Source organism: Cervus canadensis, chromosome 10, assembly GCF_019320065.1.
Source record: "Cervus canadensis isolate Bull #8, Minnesota chromosome 10, ASM1932006v1, whole genome shotgun sequence".
NCBI lineage: Eukaryota > Metazoa > Chordata > Mammalia > Artiodactyla > Cervidae > Cervus > Cervus canadensis.
The window spans coordinates 25,112,730-25,127,877 of NC_057395.1; the positions used below are offsets into that span (position 1 = coordinate 25,112,730).

The window sequence follows — 15,148 nt, forward strand, 5'->3', positions numbered from 1 at the left end:
TCTTGGCCTCCTTAATCATTAGAAATTGATCAAAGGCCGGACAGGAAATACAGGCAAGGCTTTACTGGGGCCCCTCTGGGGGGTGGGGGAGGGACAAACAACAGGTTCCCTTGCTCGCTCACTGAGGCGGCGTGAGCTTGTTTCTTACATGGGGTGAGAGTAGGGGTATGTCCAGGGGTCAGGCTGGAGGGGTGATTTACGTGGTTTGCCAACCCCTTAAATGGTGGTATGTGCAGGGGGCATGCATAATACTCTTCTTTTGCTGCAGGCACCCTGTTTTTGTTCCTGGTTCTTCAAAAGTGGCAGTTGGGTTTTTTGGTCTCTTTGTATCTTGGGGTCCAGAATTTGTCCTAACTGTGCATGCACACACTCATTTTTAGTCCCATACAGTTTCTTTATATTTTGTTGCTGGAGGAGAGGTGTGTCCAGGTGGAAACATTGCAGTAAAGGGTCCCAGGCCTGTCTCCATGGGATGGGAAACTGTTTTGAACATTCCAGTGAAATCAGGTGGAAGGTGGGGAAGAAAGGCATGTTTGGGTCCCTTGGGGGGTGACCCCTGAATAGAGTGGGCAAGAAACAGCAGGGTGTTTCTACCAAGCAGAGGCTTTTAGGGTCAAGGAATGAACAGACTCCATCGCCAGTTCCAGACTGAAGATGCCTTGTCTTGCTTCTCGGTTCTGTTGGAGGACTTCTAACCTCTGATTTCCAGGGAGGGGACCCAGAGGGGCAGAGAGGACAGTGTTCGGGGACTCAGGGCACAGGAAGGCTGGTCCCCATCGGACCAGTGCAGACGGTGTGGGTGAGAGCCGCGAGGAGGGAGTGCTGGAGGCAGGCCTTTGGGGACTGCGAGATCCAAAAGGCGGGTGGGAGATGAGGCCCCTGTACAGGATCTGAGGAGGAGCCTGGAAGGCTCCCTGTTTTCTTGAATTTACACCCACTTCGTTCTGTAAAAACTTGAAGCTGCAGAAAATTGAAAGGTGACACTTCTGGTCATCAGGACTGAAGATCCAACTTGAAATCAGCCCCCTGGTGAAAACGCCTCCTGGATCCAGTGGTTAGCAAAGGTGTGTGGTGATGTGACCGGAAGAAGTTTGGGTGGCGTGAGGGGCAGGGGCCAGGGACGGGTCACACGGCCAGGCAGCCAGAGGCCCGAGACACAAGAAGGCACCTCGCGGCTGTTGGCTGTGAATACATTCCGGCTGTGCTGGTCCTTCTGAAGTTTAAAGCAAGACATTCACTTTTTTGCTGATGGAGTTAATTTGGTTTCCCTCAAATTGTGATTGATGCATCTGCTGTTTCTCACTTGGCTCACTGAACAAGCAGACGGATTAATTAGGAGATTTTATGTTTTTGGCACCGCCACTGCTCTGCCGCAGTGATCTTGCTAGTTCTCCTGAAGCAAGTACAGACAGTTGTTTCCACAGCTGAACGTGTGTGTGTGTGTGTGTGTGTTGGTCTGTGAAAAATTTACTAAGGTGCACAGTGTCTTTGCAAACTCTTGGTTGGGTGTGGCTGCCCGTGTGTGTATTGGTCTGTGAAAAACTAAGGGGTGTGTGTGTATTGGTCTGTGAAAAACTAAGGTGCACAGTGTCTTTGCAAACTTTTGGTCAGGTATGGCCACCCGTGTGTGTGTGTGTGTATGTATCAGTCTGTGAAAAACTGAGGTGCACAGTGTCTTTGCAAACTCTTGGTGGGGTGTGGCCGCCTGTAAAGGTGGAGTGGGGCTTGGCCCTCGGTGCTCCAGGAGCTCCAGGGACAACCTGATGCACCTTCCGGCTGCTCTCCCCTCCCGCCCTCTCTGGGCCCTCTGCCCCTTCCCCCCCAGTTCTCCTCCTTCCCTGGCCCAGGGGGAAGCCGTGCAGCTGCCCAGGCTGGTGAAGGGCTGGTCCCCGTCATGGGCCTTGCTGCTGTTCCAAGAACTGGCCTCTTCCAGCTGCGGATCAGGTGGCCTTGTTCACCGCAGTGTGAACCTTTGACACTTTAATTGCAGGCCTCAGTGCTCAGTCTTGGGTTTTATTGGGGGCCTAGAGCAGCTCCACAGCCCTCTGTCGCAGTGGGCAGGCCCATGGCCTCGTAAACACTGTCCCTCCCACCTGCAGTGCTCTCAGCTTTGTGCTTCTCAAGTTCTTGGAAGTTCTCTCTTCTGATTTACGACCCATGTTTAACTCCTCCCTCAGAACGGTCCTCCACCTCTGCACCTCTGGTTCTGGTTAGTTGTCAGTGTCCAAGCCGAGACCAGGAAGGAGGTGCTGGGCGGCCCCTCCTCACCCCAGGCTCTGCTCCTGGAGGAAGCGGCCCTATCAGCCCTCTCTCCCCAACCCTTGCTGCTCAGCCCACTGCAGACAGCGGATTTCTCTGCTGCCAGGCACTGGTGCTGAGTGGGGAGGGGTGGGGGGTGGTTTGGAGCTGACTGGTCCCAGGATTAAAGCATGTTTGGGTTCATTGGCACAATGAGATCCTGTGCCACCCCAGGCCAGAACCCTTCTCTCTCCTGTATGGAAAGACAGCCTCAGGCAAGAGTCCACATCCAGTGCTTCGACTCCAGTATTAGCATAATAGGATAGATCTCAGTTTAGCCAAAGAGGAGGATTCCATCAGGGTTTCCTATGCCAAGCCTCTTAAAACAGGAGACCCCCTGGGGTCAGGTGTCTAGAGGCATCTATCTGTCACTGCAGGAACATCTTCCTTTGTAAGACAGATTGGAACCAAGATAATTTGGGATAAACAATTTGATATTTTATCTTAAATTCTAAAAAACGTTTCTTTTTGAGTAGCAGAAAACATGATGGAGATTGTTCATTTTCCTTTGTAATTTAGGACAGGCAAAATAAAAAAGATGACTCCCTCAGACATGGAAAATAAGCTTCTGGTTACCAAAAGGGAAGGGCATGGGGAGGGGTAAATTAGGAATTTGAGATTCAAATGACTATGTAAAATAAACAAGATCCTACTGTGTAGCACAGAGAACTATATTCACTAGCCTGCAATAAACCATAATGGAAAAGAATATGAAAAGGTTTATATATATATATAAAACTGAATCAGTTTGCTGTACCACCAGCAAGGAACACAACACTGTAAATTAGCTATACTTCATTTAAAAAGATAACCCTCTCATATCTTTGTCCATTTCATCTGTAAAAGTAGGATTTCTTTTTAAACTGTACTCATCAAAGATGGGCTTCCTTGAGTGAAACTCCTGAAGTAATCCAGGGGACACTGAGCTTCTGGCTTCTGACAGGTGGCGACCGCAAGAGATGAGCAGTCAACTTTCCCTGCAGAAGAATTTGGTGTCTCTTCATTTCTGCAGTGGGAGGACATGGGGGCGGGGGGAAGGGGTGGTGGTGTGGGGGGGGGTCTTGAGGTGAGGAGCTGGACTCGGGGGTCCCTGCCAAGGCTGGGCCGGGGATGTCAGAGTGGCCGGGCACCCAGTGAGGGGGAGGAGCTGCCTGCTCACCCCACTTCCGGCCCGGGGACCGGCCGCGGTGCCCTTTGGACACGGCTCTTTGAAACACTGGTAGCTTCCCCCTGGGGATCTGATTGCTAAAGTGGTTTCTCTTTTTCTGTTCTACACGAAGCCATTCTTTTTTTTCCTAGACCAGAGGAAAATAATCGCAGCCGCTCAGTTTTACAGCGTGTTAATTTAGCTCCCTGGTGAATAAAGTCGAAGGCTGAAGGCCAAGCAGTTTACTCAAACAGGAGGCTGGGACTCCTGCCAAGACAGTGGGGTGGCTTCCAGGCCGCGCTGTGATCCGAGCTACAGGTGGAGGCACAGGCGGCCGGCCGGGAGGAGGGGCCCGCGGCAAGCCGCCGAAGGGGCCGGTGAGGGCGGCGGGGAGGTGAAGGGGATGAGAGGGTGCGCTGGAGCAAGGGGGCCCCCCTGGCGGCAGGAGACCCCATCCGGATGGTTCCCGCGCAGGCGGGCCGTGTCCCAGGGGGCGCCAGGGCTCACTTGCCCTCTGTCCTCCAGCTTTCTCAGCCCAAACCGTGCAAAACAAATGCAGAAGCCGCGTGCTCATGGGGTGCAGGTGAGGCGGGAACTCTCGACCTCACAGACAGGTGACCATGGAGGTGCGCTCTGAACTGGGTCCAGGGAGGACCAGTTCAAACTGGTACCGTCCCTGGCCGCTTGGGACACGCAGTTACCCCGAGAGTATAGAATGTCACAATTAAAACTGTGCCCTTTAAGATTTAGGAAAATTAACTGCTGAGGCAAAACAACTGCAGCTCCGCTATAGGTGTAAGTGGGGCTGAAGTGGTTCCTATTTTACAGGGGTTCCTTCTCCACTTTCAAAGGGGTGGGTGGACTTGGTGTGGGGGTGGGGCTGGCACATACCAAGAGGCAAGAGGCATTTTTAATGCGTCCAGAACATTGACCAGGAACGCTGCTTATGATTTTTCTGAAAGTGAGAAGGGAACTCAGGGGAAGACTTGGCCTATGGGCAGCAGTATTCCAGTCGAGACCGAGCTCGTCTTGTGGGGCTGGGACGTTTGCCAGGCACTCAAGGAGACAAGAGCGTGAGACTTCTAGGTGGTTCCCACAGCAAGTGTCACAGAAAAACCGGTCATCCGCCTGGAGTCTCAGTGAGGAAGCGTCATCAGGCACAGCCAGGAAAGCAGCCAGCCCTGCCGGTCCCTGTGACGGCTGACAGCACCTGGCCTCAGAGCAGCGCTGGCTCTGGTGGGAACCTGCTCCAACAGCAGGGGCTTCGTGAGCACACACCGGAGAACGTGAGAGACGGGACTTGAAAACCGGTGCTCTCATTGGTGGAAAGAACAGAACCATAAGCCCTTGCCCCGGTGGAGAAAGTAAATGAAAATCACCCTAGGAGAAAAGGCTCAGGCTTCCGGGCGGATGGGGGCTCGACCCTGAAGCCTGTGGGGCTGGGGGTGCAGCTGGGGGTGTGCCAGGGCCAGGCCAGTGCTTTGCAAGCACTGCACAGAGCAGACACCTGCCGCCGGCCCCCCTCCCAGGGTCTGAGTGGGGTGGAGTGCCCAGGTAAAGTCCTGGACCTCTTTTGTCAGAGGACAAGTCTGGGGGTTCTTCTGGTACCACATGGGCCCTCCATGGCTATATTAGACTAAACACACCAGCAGAGGCTAGAGTTAACTTTTCTGGGTGAGAAACCCTTTGGGGGCACCTAGTGAAAGATGTGGACCACACGTCCAAAAGGAAAAGGTTGTGCATACCATGTGGTAGGGTTCCCGGACCCCCAAGAATCCACACAGGGCCCAAGATTCCCACGTGTGAGGGGCCAAGTGAGCATGTGACAGGCTGGTGGCCTGTCAGCCTGTCATGCGTGTCAACAGCCACTGAAAATGATGGCAACAGGAAGTCTGGATGGTCAGATAGAAAAGGAACATTTATTGTTTTCAGCAAGCCAGACTGTCATCATAACAACCTGTGTTGCAGCCACCATTAGTCTCTATTTTTCCAGACAAGGAATTGAGACAAAGAGGTAAAACAAGGCACTGATGTCACACAGCTCGGCCTTGGAGGAGTATACAGAGGTCATAAGCTGGGGCTTTGAGGGGTGGGTTTGGGGAGGGCTTCCTTGGGAGTCAGGAAGGGCAGGGGGGCCAGGCCTGGTCCCCACATCACCTGTCAGGAACCTCCTTTGGAAGCACCCATGGGTCTCCTGTGTCCTGCTATGCTCGTGAACCCTCCCCACCGGTCCTACCTCAACAAAACCAGCCGCTCTGTGTCCCCTGAATGGGGCGGCCTTGCAGAAGGGGCCCCTTTCTGGTTTTTGAGGGGCTGGTGGCAGGGGCAGTCATCAGGACAAACCATGCTGGAGACACCTCCTTAATGAGTGTGCAGATGATGATGTTGGTAGGCAAATTAGGACCTTTTATCTTAAACTGTACCTCTTAAGGCATCACTGGACCCGTGTGGGGCTCTCCCAACACTAGAAGCCCAGAAATCTTGTAATGGGATTTGGGGATGCATGTTAACAGAGACCCAGTTCAAAGCACCGTAAGTGAAAAGGGTGATCTTGATACAGCATGTCACAGCTGGACAGGCAAACTGTGTGAAAGACAGGCTGATGCTGGACCAGAGACAGAATGGACCCAGGGCCTGGCAAGCCACTAGAACCGTCCCTTCATGATTCCCTCTGTGAATCAACTTCTTTCACTGAGAACAGGGAGCAGGGCTTGTCCCTCAGTGAATGCACAGTCACCACCTCACAGCCCCACTGGCTCCAGGAGGAAGTCCTGGTGCCACCGTGACAGGCTCCTGACCTGCAGGCAAGGCACACCCTCCCCCCACCCCCCGCCCCCAGATGAGACTCAAGGGCTGTTGCCTGAGGACTCAGTTCGTGGGAACGACGACCTGGAGCTGTTTCTCCACTGCTCTTCTTGACGTCTCGAGGGGTCCAGTCCCTCACAGCACCAGAGGCAGGCTGACCTGCCTGACCTGGGGCCACGAGTGTCCTGCTCAGGCTAGAAGGTTACAGAGCCAGTGCCACCCGAGCCTGCTCTGGGAGCCTCATTTTAATCCTTAGAGAAAAACGATGTCTGTATGGATATTTTATCAGATCACCTTCCTGAAATGTGTCCTGGTGATCTTAATGGTTTTCAAGTTTAGGCAGTTTGTACTTTAGCAAACTATTTCCAAGTCCTGAGCAAATGATACATTTAAAAAGGAGTGCACAGCTGATGGTGACGGTTCATTCAAAATTAACAGCACAAAATAGTGACTTTTAACTTGGATATTGAAAAGTGGGACCCAAAGTCATCAGATCCTAAAAACCTTGCCTATGTGTTCTCTGGAAATTCATAGTTGGGGATGTCTTTCAGCAAACCACAGTTTATTACTTATGTGTGCATTTAGACTTTTTTTTTTAAGATACATATAATGTATCCATATATTATATAATTACATATATTAATCTACATATTAATACATAGAGTTAAGATAACCCCACACTACTACTAGCTAGCTCAGTACACCAACCAGGTTTTTTTCTGCCCAAAATACCAGCATCCTGCTACTCATCAAGTGGTGTGATCTTTGGTCAAAAAAACATGATGTTTTAATTCTTATACATTAGTTCACTCATGTTCCTTCATACATTTGCCTGACTGTTAGAAAAGCACTATTCTGTTTGTCCCCAGGAAATTAAGCTTTGCAGTGATGAGAGAGAAAATAATCTATAAAATACCCAAATCTGTTTTTTCTGTTAACACAATATGTTTAAACAATATAACAACATTTATTTTAAATTTTTAATTTTTTTTTTTTCACTAAGGCACATGACGTATAGAAATACTGAGGTACAAAATGCAAATTTCTGCATAAGAGTTTTAAAATAATCCTTTTGGAAAATGGAGGTAAACATCTTCCAGAGGATTCAGCTTCTAGCTTGTTTTTTCTTTTGAATCAGTTCAACCAGCAGCTTGTATCTAGCGATACAGTCTTCCTGGAGAAAGAAAAAGAGGTGGTGTGGTGACAGTTACAATCAGCGTGCCCCTTGTGGGGTTAGCCCGCCATGCCCACTGCTGACCAAGGGCTGTCCTGTCGGCCTGGACCTCCTGGGGAGCATGCCCTGCTCTCCTCGGGCACGCCCCAGCACCGGCGGGTCTTCCAGCCCCTCAGACTGCAGAATTAGCAGTTTAAGACCCCGCTGCCTCTTGCTGCCGCTCCTTGGGGTGAGGACCCTGATGAAGCATGGAGCGGCCTCGCTGCTCCCTTGTGTATCACTTTCCACAACCATCTCTGTTTCTGTTCAGAAACACCCCGGAGGCACCGTAACCCTTCACTAACTTAAGGTCATGTGGGAAACTAGGCCACTGGTTTGTGGTCTGCTGCAGATGACTTTATCAGCTGCCCGGGACAAAGAATGAGTGTTCACTTTCTTCCTGGGATTTTGGCTTTAGTAGTGTTCCGAGAGAAACACCTAACAAGTGCTTCTTCTGCATCCCCAAGGACCACCTGCCTAAAATATCAGCCTTTTCCTAACTGTTCTGCCCTGGCAGAGCCAAGTGTGGGATGTGGTGCTCAGCAGCCCAGCGCTCCGCTGGAGGACCTGAGGGCTCTGGGCTCTGAGCAGCAGGCCTGCCCGGGCGGCGCCGGGGGCCCGGCTCCTCTCTCAGGCCCCAGTGGCTTGCGGGCCACTTGCAGGGAGTCACCCAGGGGCAGCGAGCCAGCAGGGGTGGCTGAACCTCCCCTGGTTCTGATGTCAGGCTTAAAGGGAACCCTTGCAGGACATCCTCCCTGAAACAGGAAGGTTTCCAAACCCCCGAGGCAGTGAGTTTGAGCATCCCACCCCGAGGAATCCATGGTTGCAGCTCCTTCATTCTAAGCCACTGTCAATTCATCCCACCTGTAAATGCCTGTGTACCCACAAATGCTAGAGGAATTCAGGGAAAATCATTTCTTCTGGCAAATCAGTTGGAGGGGCTAGGAAGGAGCTGTGTTTCTCAAACAGATCAACTGCTAATGGTTTATTTTTCTCCTCGGGAATTCTGAACTTCATCATTTCAAAGGAGATAAACTAGACCTATGCACATGGGGACATCCATGGCCACGAGCTAGATTTTCCAACACTGAATATCAATTAAAAAAAGAATGTAAAAAAAAAAAAAATGTAAATGAACATCAGTGTGCCCACAGGCTACTGAGTGGTGGGCACAGAAGGCAGCAGAGATTGGGTCTTTTGATTTCTCAGTGTTCCTGGTGTCTCAGACAAAGGGTATGGGTATGAGGAAAGCAGCCCAGGAGACCGCGTGTGTCAGGCAGGGCCAGAGTTGAGAAGATCACGTGGGAGGCTCCGCACTGGCAGCGCCAAAGCGGGGGGGTCGGGTGGGGCCTGCTTCTCCACAGGGGCCGCCGCCCCTTCTGAGCTGGTGTCTGGGAACCCTCTGCCGACGTGTTTAATGAGCTGCAAACAGGGCAGACAGCGCTGCAGGGACAAGCTGGATCCTGGTCCTGCGGTCCACCTCTCAGTCCCTCCCCCGGCCCAGCCCCCACTGGCAGAACGAAGGCTCCAGAAGGTTGGTAGCATTGTCGTGGGGAACTGTATGTTCTGTGCATGGGGTTTTCGATGAGAAAAAATAACTGGTCGGTGTAATGATGACACTTAGACTCTTGACCTCATTTATGCTCAGTCGAGTGCACAGATTCACAGTCAGAGGACGCCTACTGGAAGGCAGCTGGCAGGGGAAGGACGGGTTGGGTAGAAAGAGGATCGGAGGCGGCGTGAGATGTGGGACGGTCAGGTGGGGCCACAAGCCACTTCCCTGTGTCTGGAGCCCCCAGAGGCCTGCCTTCCCGGCGTCACCCACCTTGCTCTTGGACGGGACACACTTGGCTATCTTGTCCCAGCGGTCAGAGGATCCCCTCGGGTACTGCTGTAACGCTAGTTCCAGAAGCTTCTGTTGGTTCTGAGTCCAGGGCTCCTCTGCAGCTCGCGCGCGCTCTCTCTGCTGGTGCTCCTCGTCACTGGACTCGTGCTGCTCTGACAGGTCGAAGTCCTTCTGCCTCCTCCCCCGGACCCGCTCCTCTGGCTCGGCGGGCCGGGTCGGCCTCCGCCTCCGCGGCCGGCTCTCCTCCGCAGCCTCTGCCCCCAGCTCGGCCACCGCCTCCTCCTCCTCCTCCGTGGCGGACTGGGCCCCTTCCCGCTGGGTGATGATGCTGTCCGGCAAGGCTGCGATGGTCCTGGTGGGCCTGGAGTTCTGAGCTGTGGATCTGAGTTCCGAGAGCCTGACCATCCCTGTGTGGAGGGACACACGGAGAGACAAGGTGGGTTCGGGGAACAGGAGCCACGGCGGTGTGGCCGCCGCAGCAGACAGTGGTGGGGCATTCTGCGTGTGTTTTACTGATGTTCGCAGTACTCTAGAAAGAGAGCCATCACTACCCTAGTTGTGCAGGGAGGCACGTCAGCCTCAGCAGCAGCAGAGCTGCGGTCTGAACTCGCTTCTGTCTGATTCCGGGCCGTGGTCCTTCCACCACCCTGAGGAACAGGGGCCTCCAGAGTCGGCTGTGATCAGAGGAAATGCAGGGAGTAACCGCCTACTTTCTAGGTGAGAAAGGATGTTCTTCAGGACCCAGGGTTGCTGCTGACTCCACGCGTGTCAGCAGCCTGAATGTGTCAGACCCTCCACGGGGCTCGCTGTCTGCCCGGGCCCCGCCCCTGCACCAACCTGCTTCCCGTGCCACCACCTCCACAGGTGTCACCTCAGAGACCCCCCAGATGTTCAACACCGCCTTTCCTGCCCTCCTCACATACTCCTGACCCCTCCGACTCTCTAGAAAGACCTGTCTGTCCAGGCCCCACCCAACTCCCCGCTGCCTTTTCAAGAGCATGTTTCTGGAGACCGTCTTGGAGGGGGGCATCTTTCACAGAACGCTCTTTGGCAGTCCCTGCCTTCCCGCCAGACCAACAGCTGTCCTGGTGGGAAAGCAATCGGGAATGCCCTCCCCCTTGAGCCCTTAGCATCCATGCCCTGTCCTCCTCAGGGAGACGTTTCCAGATCTCAGGGTTTGCTGGTTGCTGGCTGGTTACATCAAGTACAGGGACCTGTATTTAAGTAGAGTTGGAAGGTTGAAGAGGCACTTCTTCCTGGTTTCAAGTAAACCGTATGGGGTTCTTAAAAATTCCGTTTAGTCTTTGAGAAAACGGATTCTGCAAAACACAGATTCTTGGGGAAGCTGCTTGATCTGTTCTCAAGGATGCTCTGTGTGTGCGGTGGCAACTGTGGTCAGCGTGGAAAAAATGGTATAGACTGGCTTTCCCATGTGTCCCCTCCCCCCATACTAAAGAAGAACAAGGTTTCTACAGCTCCTCAAGCTTATTTAAGTACATCTTAGCACCACTGTATGTGCAGGGCTGGATTGGCTGGTGGGTGCTTGTAAATGGACCCTTTTTAGAGAGATGACCAGTAGAGTCCATTGGGCACAACTATTAAACACCATCCTTTTTAAAGCAGTTGTGAAAGGGGGGTTGTTTTGAAGACATGGCTTGAGATAACTGGGATGGAGTGGGTGCTGACTCACCTGGGGAGCAGGTAACTGAATCCTTCAGTTGCTTGGCTTTGGTTGTCACCTGTTTCAAAAGAGAAAAGCTGACTTTCCACATGTTTATTGTAGGTGAGGTGACCTATTTCATACAAGGTCCATGGGAAGGAACAGAGTTTATTGAATCTTAGGCCTCGATGGATCCTCAGTCATCAGTTCAGTCCATTCTTTCTAACCAAAAGAAAACTGAAGCCCAGAGAGATTAAAGGAGTTGCTCCAAACATCAGTCTAATCAAGTGGCAGAGTCAGGACAAGAACTCAGCCCATTCAGCCCCCGTATACAAGGCTGCTTCTGAAGATGTACTAGTTTTCAAAATCATTATATAAACACATAATGTTTTTTAGGTACAGTTTCCTGAAAGAATATCTTTCTTCACTGGAGACTATTATGAGTATTATGAACAGTGGAGAGATTTACTCTTAAAACTAATGATGTTATAATATAAAAGTCTTTCTTTGCATCCCAGAAAGACACCCTGAGGGCACTAAGATTGATCCTGGAGGAAGGACCTCTTGGTGGAGTAGGGCAGTTTGACCCAAGAACCATGAGACATTTACATATATACACAAGTGATCCACAGAAAGAATTATTCCCTTTCTTATAAATAAATGGTATTATATTGTATGTCTCACCTTACAGTTTGCTTTTTAAATTTTTTTCACAATAGTTTGGGTTTTTTTTTTTTTTCATTTAATGATGTCTTAGAGGTCTATAGATAGACTTCCCTTTTTAAAACTGCTATAAAATTTACATAGAGTGGAATGTACAGACTTTAAATGTACGTTTCAATGAATTTTGACCAAAACATGTAGTTAACATTCTAATCAAATTATAGAATATTGCTGTTACCTGAGTCCATCTCAGCCCTACCATAAACAACCACTGCTCTGATTGCTGCTATATATGTACTTTAAACAGGAGATCAAAATTAAAAAATTACAGTGGATAGTTATCTTAGTGCATTTATTAAACAAGCCATCCTCTCTCCATTTATTAACTTTATTGTGGTTACATTCCATTGTATACATGGAATACATACTTTGTATTCTATTTCCCTTAATCCATGTAAATTCTTGAACCAATATTTCACTGCTTTAACCAATATTTCACTGCTTTAAAGAAATTTGAAAGTAAAACCTCAGAAAATATCCTGTGACCAGCTCATAGTTAGATCTTGTATTTGGTCTTGGTTCCACCTCTGATTAGCTAGGTAACCTTGAGCTGTTTCCAATCCTTTGTCTATCTCATGTATTACCCTCTGTAATGTGTGGATAAAACTGCTAATACCTTTTGTCTGTTAGGGATGTTCTAAGTTTGAAATAAGCTCTTAGCATGATACCTAGCAGATGGTAAAGGCTCAGTAAATATTACCTTTTATAATTGATGTGGATCATTTGTTTTTCATTCATACAAAGGGCAGAATTAGAGAAAATATTTAAAGCTGCTTAGAAACACTCTTTAATTCTATCCCCTACTTTCCACTCTATGAATGACCTTGCTTATTTTATGGGAAAAAACTTGAGGTTATCCAATGTAAGCTTTCCTGACTTCCAGCTTTCCCAACTCAAAATTCTGATTGTATTACCATGTATCCTTCTCACATTTTATATAACCTACGATATCCTCTTGTATATTTTGAATCATCTCTAGATCACTTACAGTACCTAATACAGTCTAAATGCTGTGTAAGTAGTTGCCAATGTGATGCAAATTCATGTTTTGCCTTTTTGAACTTTCTAGATTTTTATCCCCAAATGTTTTCCATGCAAGGTTGGTTTAATCTGTGGGTGTGGTGCTGACCATACCACGGGCTTCCCTGTCTAACTGCCATTTAAGTCTCTTACTTAGAGATCTCTTAGCTCCTCAAACTAAACAAATCCCAACCTAAACTCATCAACTTCTCTGCTTTTCCTTCCTTTTCCTAACAGTATTATCATCCCAGTCACATAGGCTCAAAACCAAAGGGCCAATTTTGGGGACTTTTTTTTTCCTCTCCAGCCAGCTCCACATTCTTCACGATATTGATTCCATCTGTTCCCATCTCAGATCTCCACCACCTGTATTAGTTCCTTATTCTCTAACTAAATTAATATAACAGCTTTCTAACTGGTCTAAACTTACCTGTTAGCAGTTCTATGAAATAATATCCCTAAGGCAGAGTTCTCATCAAGTACCTTTGATGGCTCACCAGTGACCATACAACAAAGTATTCAGTTCTTAACCTGACACACAGGGAAATCCACAATCTCTTTTCTTTCCTGTATGCATCCTGTTGAACAATTAATGCTCCCTTTTGTGGTTTAGTTGCTAAGTCATGTTTGACTATTTGTGACCCTGTGGACAGTAGCCCGCCAGGCTCTTCTCTGTCCATAGGATTTCCCAGACAAGAAATCTGGAGTGGGAAGATCCCGCAGTGGAAAGATCCAGGGGATCTTCTCAACCAAGGAACTGAACGTGTGTCTCCTGCGTTGGCAGGTGGATTTTTTTTTTTTTTCACTACTGAGCTATCTTAATGCTCCCCAGATGGTCACAAATTCCCCACCCTGCTAACAACACTGTAAAGGAATTATGCTCCAATTAAAAAAAAAAAAAAATTCCCTACCCTGTACTCTTAGCCATTGTTAACATTTGTCTGAAATGATTTTTTCTTTATCAGACCTCTCCTTAAATATCTGTCCAGAGCCAAACCATCCTTCAAGGTACTTGCAAGTGTAACCTTCTTGAAGATTCTCTCAATGTCCACCACCAGAACTACCAACTCTGGTGACAATGTCTCTCCTCTCAATTCTACTGTATTTTTTAAAGATTTTATGTTTTTACATCATCATACAATAAAATTATCTTTTCTTCTTTTGTTGTACAGTTCTATATATTTTAACACATTTATAGATTCATGTAACTATAGGATACACAACCTACATATAGAATACGGAATAACTTTTTTTTAAACTCTTGCATCTTATTTTCTTATTTAACAAAATATTTTGGAGATTATTCTAGAACAGTACATGAAGACTTTTTTTTTTTTTTACAGCTTAACTGAGATATAATTCACAGACTATACAATTCATCCACGTAAAGTGTATAATTCAGTGGTTTTTAGTATATTCAGATATCTGCAGCCATCATCATGACCAATTTTAGAACATTTTTATCACTTCAAAAAGAACCCACATTCCCATTAGCTGTCATTCTCCATCCTCCTCATCCCACCCCACTCCTCATGAAGCAGTAAGCAACTATGAATCCCTGTAGAGATTCTATAGATCTATGGATTCCATAGATTTAATAGAGGATCTATAGATTTCTCTATTCTGGACTTCCATATGAATGGAATCATATAATATGTGCATTTTTGTGGCTGGCTTCTTTCACTTTAGGTCATGTTTTCCAGGTTCATCCAAGTTGTAGCATATATCAATACTTCATTTCTTTTTAGGGGTGGGATGGGGTAGGAGGTGGAAGGTAGGTTCAAGAGGAAGGGGACATACATATAGGTATGGCTGATTTCATGTTAATATAAGGCAGAAAACAGCACAGTATTGTAAAGCGATTATCCTCCAATTAAAAATAAATAAATTTTAACCATCAAAAAAAAAATACTCATTTCTTTTTACTGGGGGATAGCATTCCATTGTGGATACACCACATTTTATTTATGCATTTATCAGTTGATAAACATTTATTTCCATCTTCTGGCTATTATAAATAATGCTGCTATAAACATTTGTGTATAAATTTTTGTGTGGGCATATGTTTTCATTTATCTTTTTTCTTTTTGTGGGTGGATAGTATGTACCTAGGAGTGGAATTGCTATGTCATGTGGTAACTCTAGGTTTAACTTTTTGAGGAACCGTCCTACTGTTTTCCAATATGGCTGCACCATTTTACATTCACATCAGCAGTATGAGAGGCTTCTGATTTCTCTACATCCCTCCTAAAACTCATAATCCATTTTTTTTGTATTATTCCACATCTTAGTGGGTGTAAAGTGGTATCTTGTGGTTTTGATTTGCATCTCCCAAATGATGAGAGATACTGAACATTTTTTTTCCCCATGTTTATTGGCTACTTGTATATTTTCTTTGGAGAAATGTCTGTTCAGATCCTTTTTTATTTGGGTAAG

General features: G+C 48.0%; 1 protein-coding gene across 1 annotated transcript in view; it reads right to left on the minus strand.

Moving 5' to 3' along the window:
• Nucleotides 1-7,216: 7,216 nt before the first annotated feature.
• Nucleotides 7,217-15,148, minus strand: part of DNAJC1 (DnaJ heat shock protein family (Hsp40) member C1) — a 191,012-nt gene continuing 183,080 nt past the window's right edge. The window contains exons 10-12 of the mRNA XM_043480154.1: nt 11,000-11,048; nt 9,289-9,716; nt 7,217-7,424 (exon numbers count right to left, since the gene is read on the minus strand). Of these exons, the coding sequence (XP_043336089.1) occupies nt 7,356-7,424; nt 9,289-9,716; nt 11,000-11,048 (546 nt within the window). The 3' untranslated portion in view covers nt 7,217-7,355. The remainder of the gene's footprint in view (nt 7,425-9,288; nt 9,717-10,999; nt 11,049-15,148) is intronic.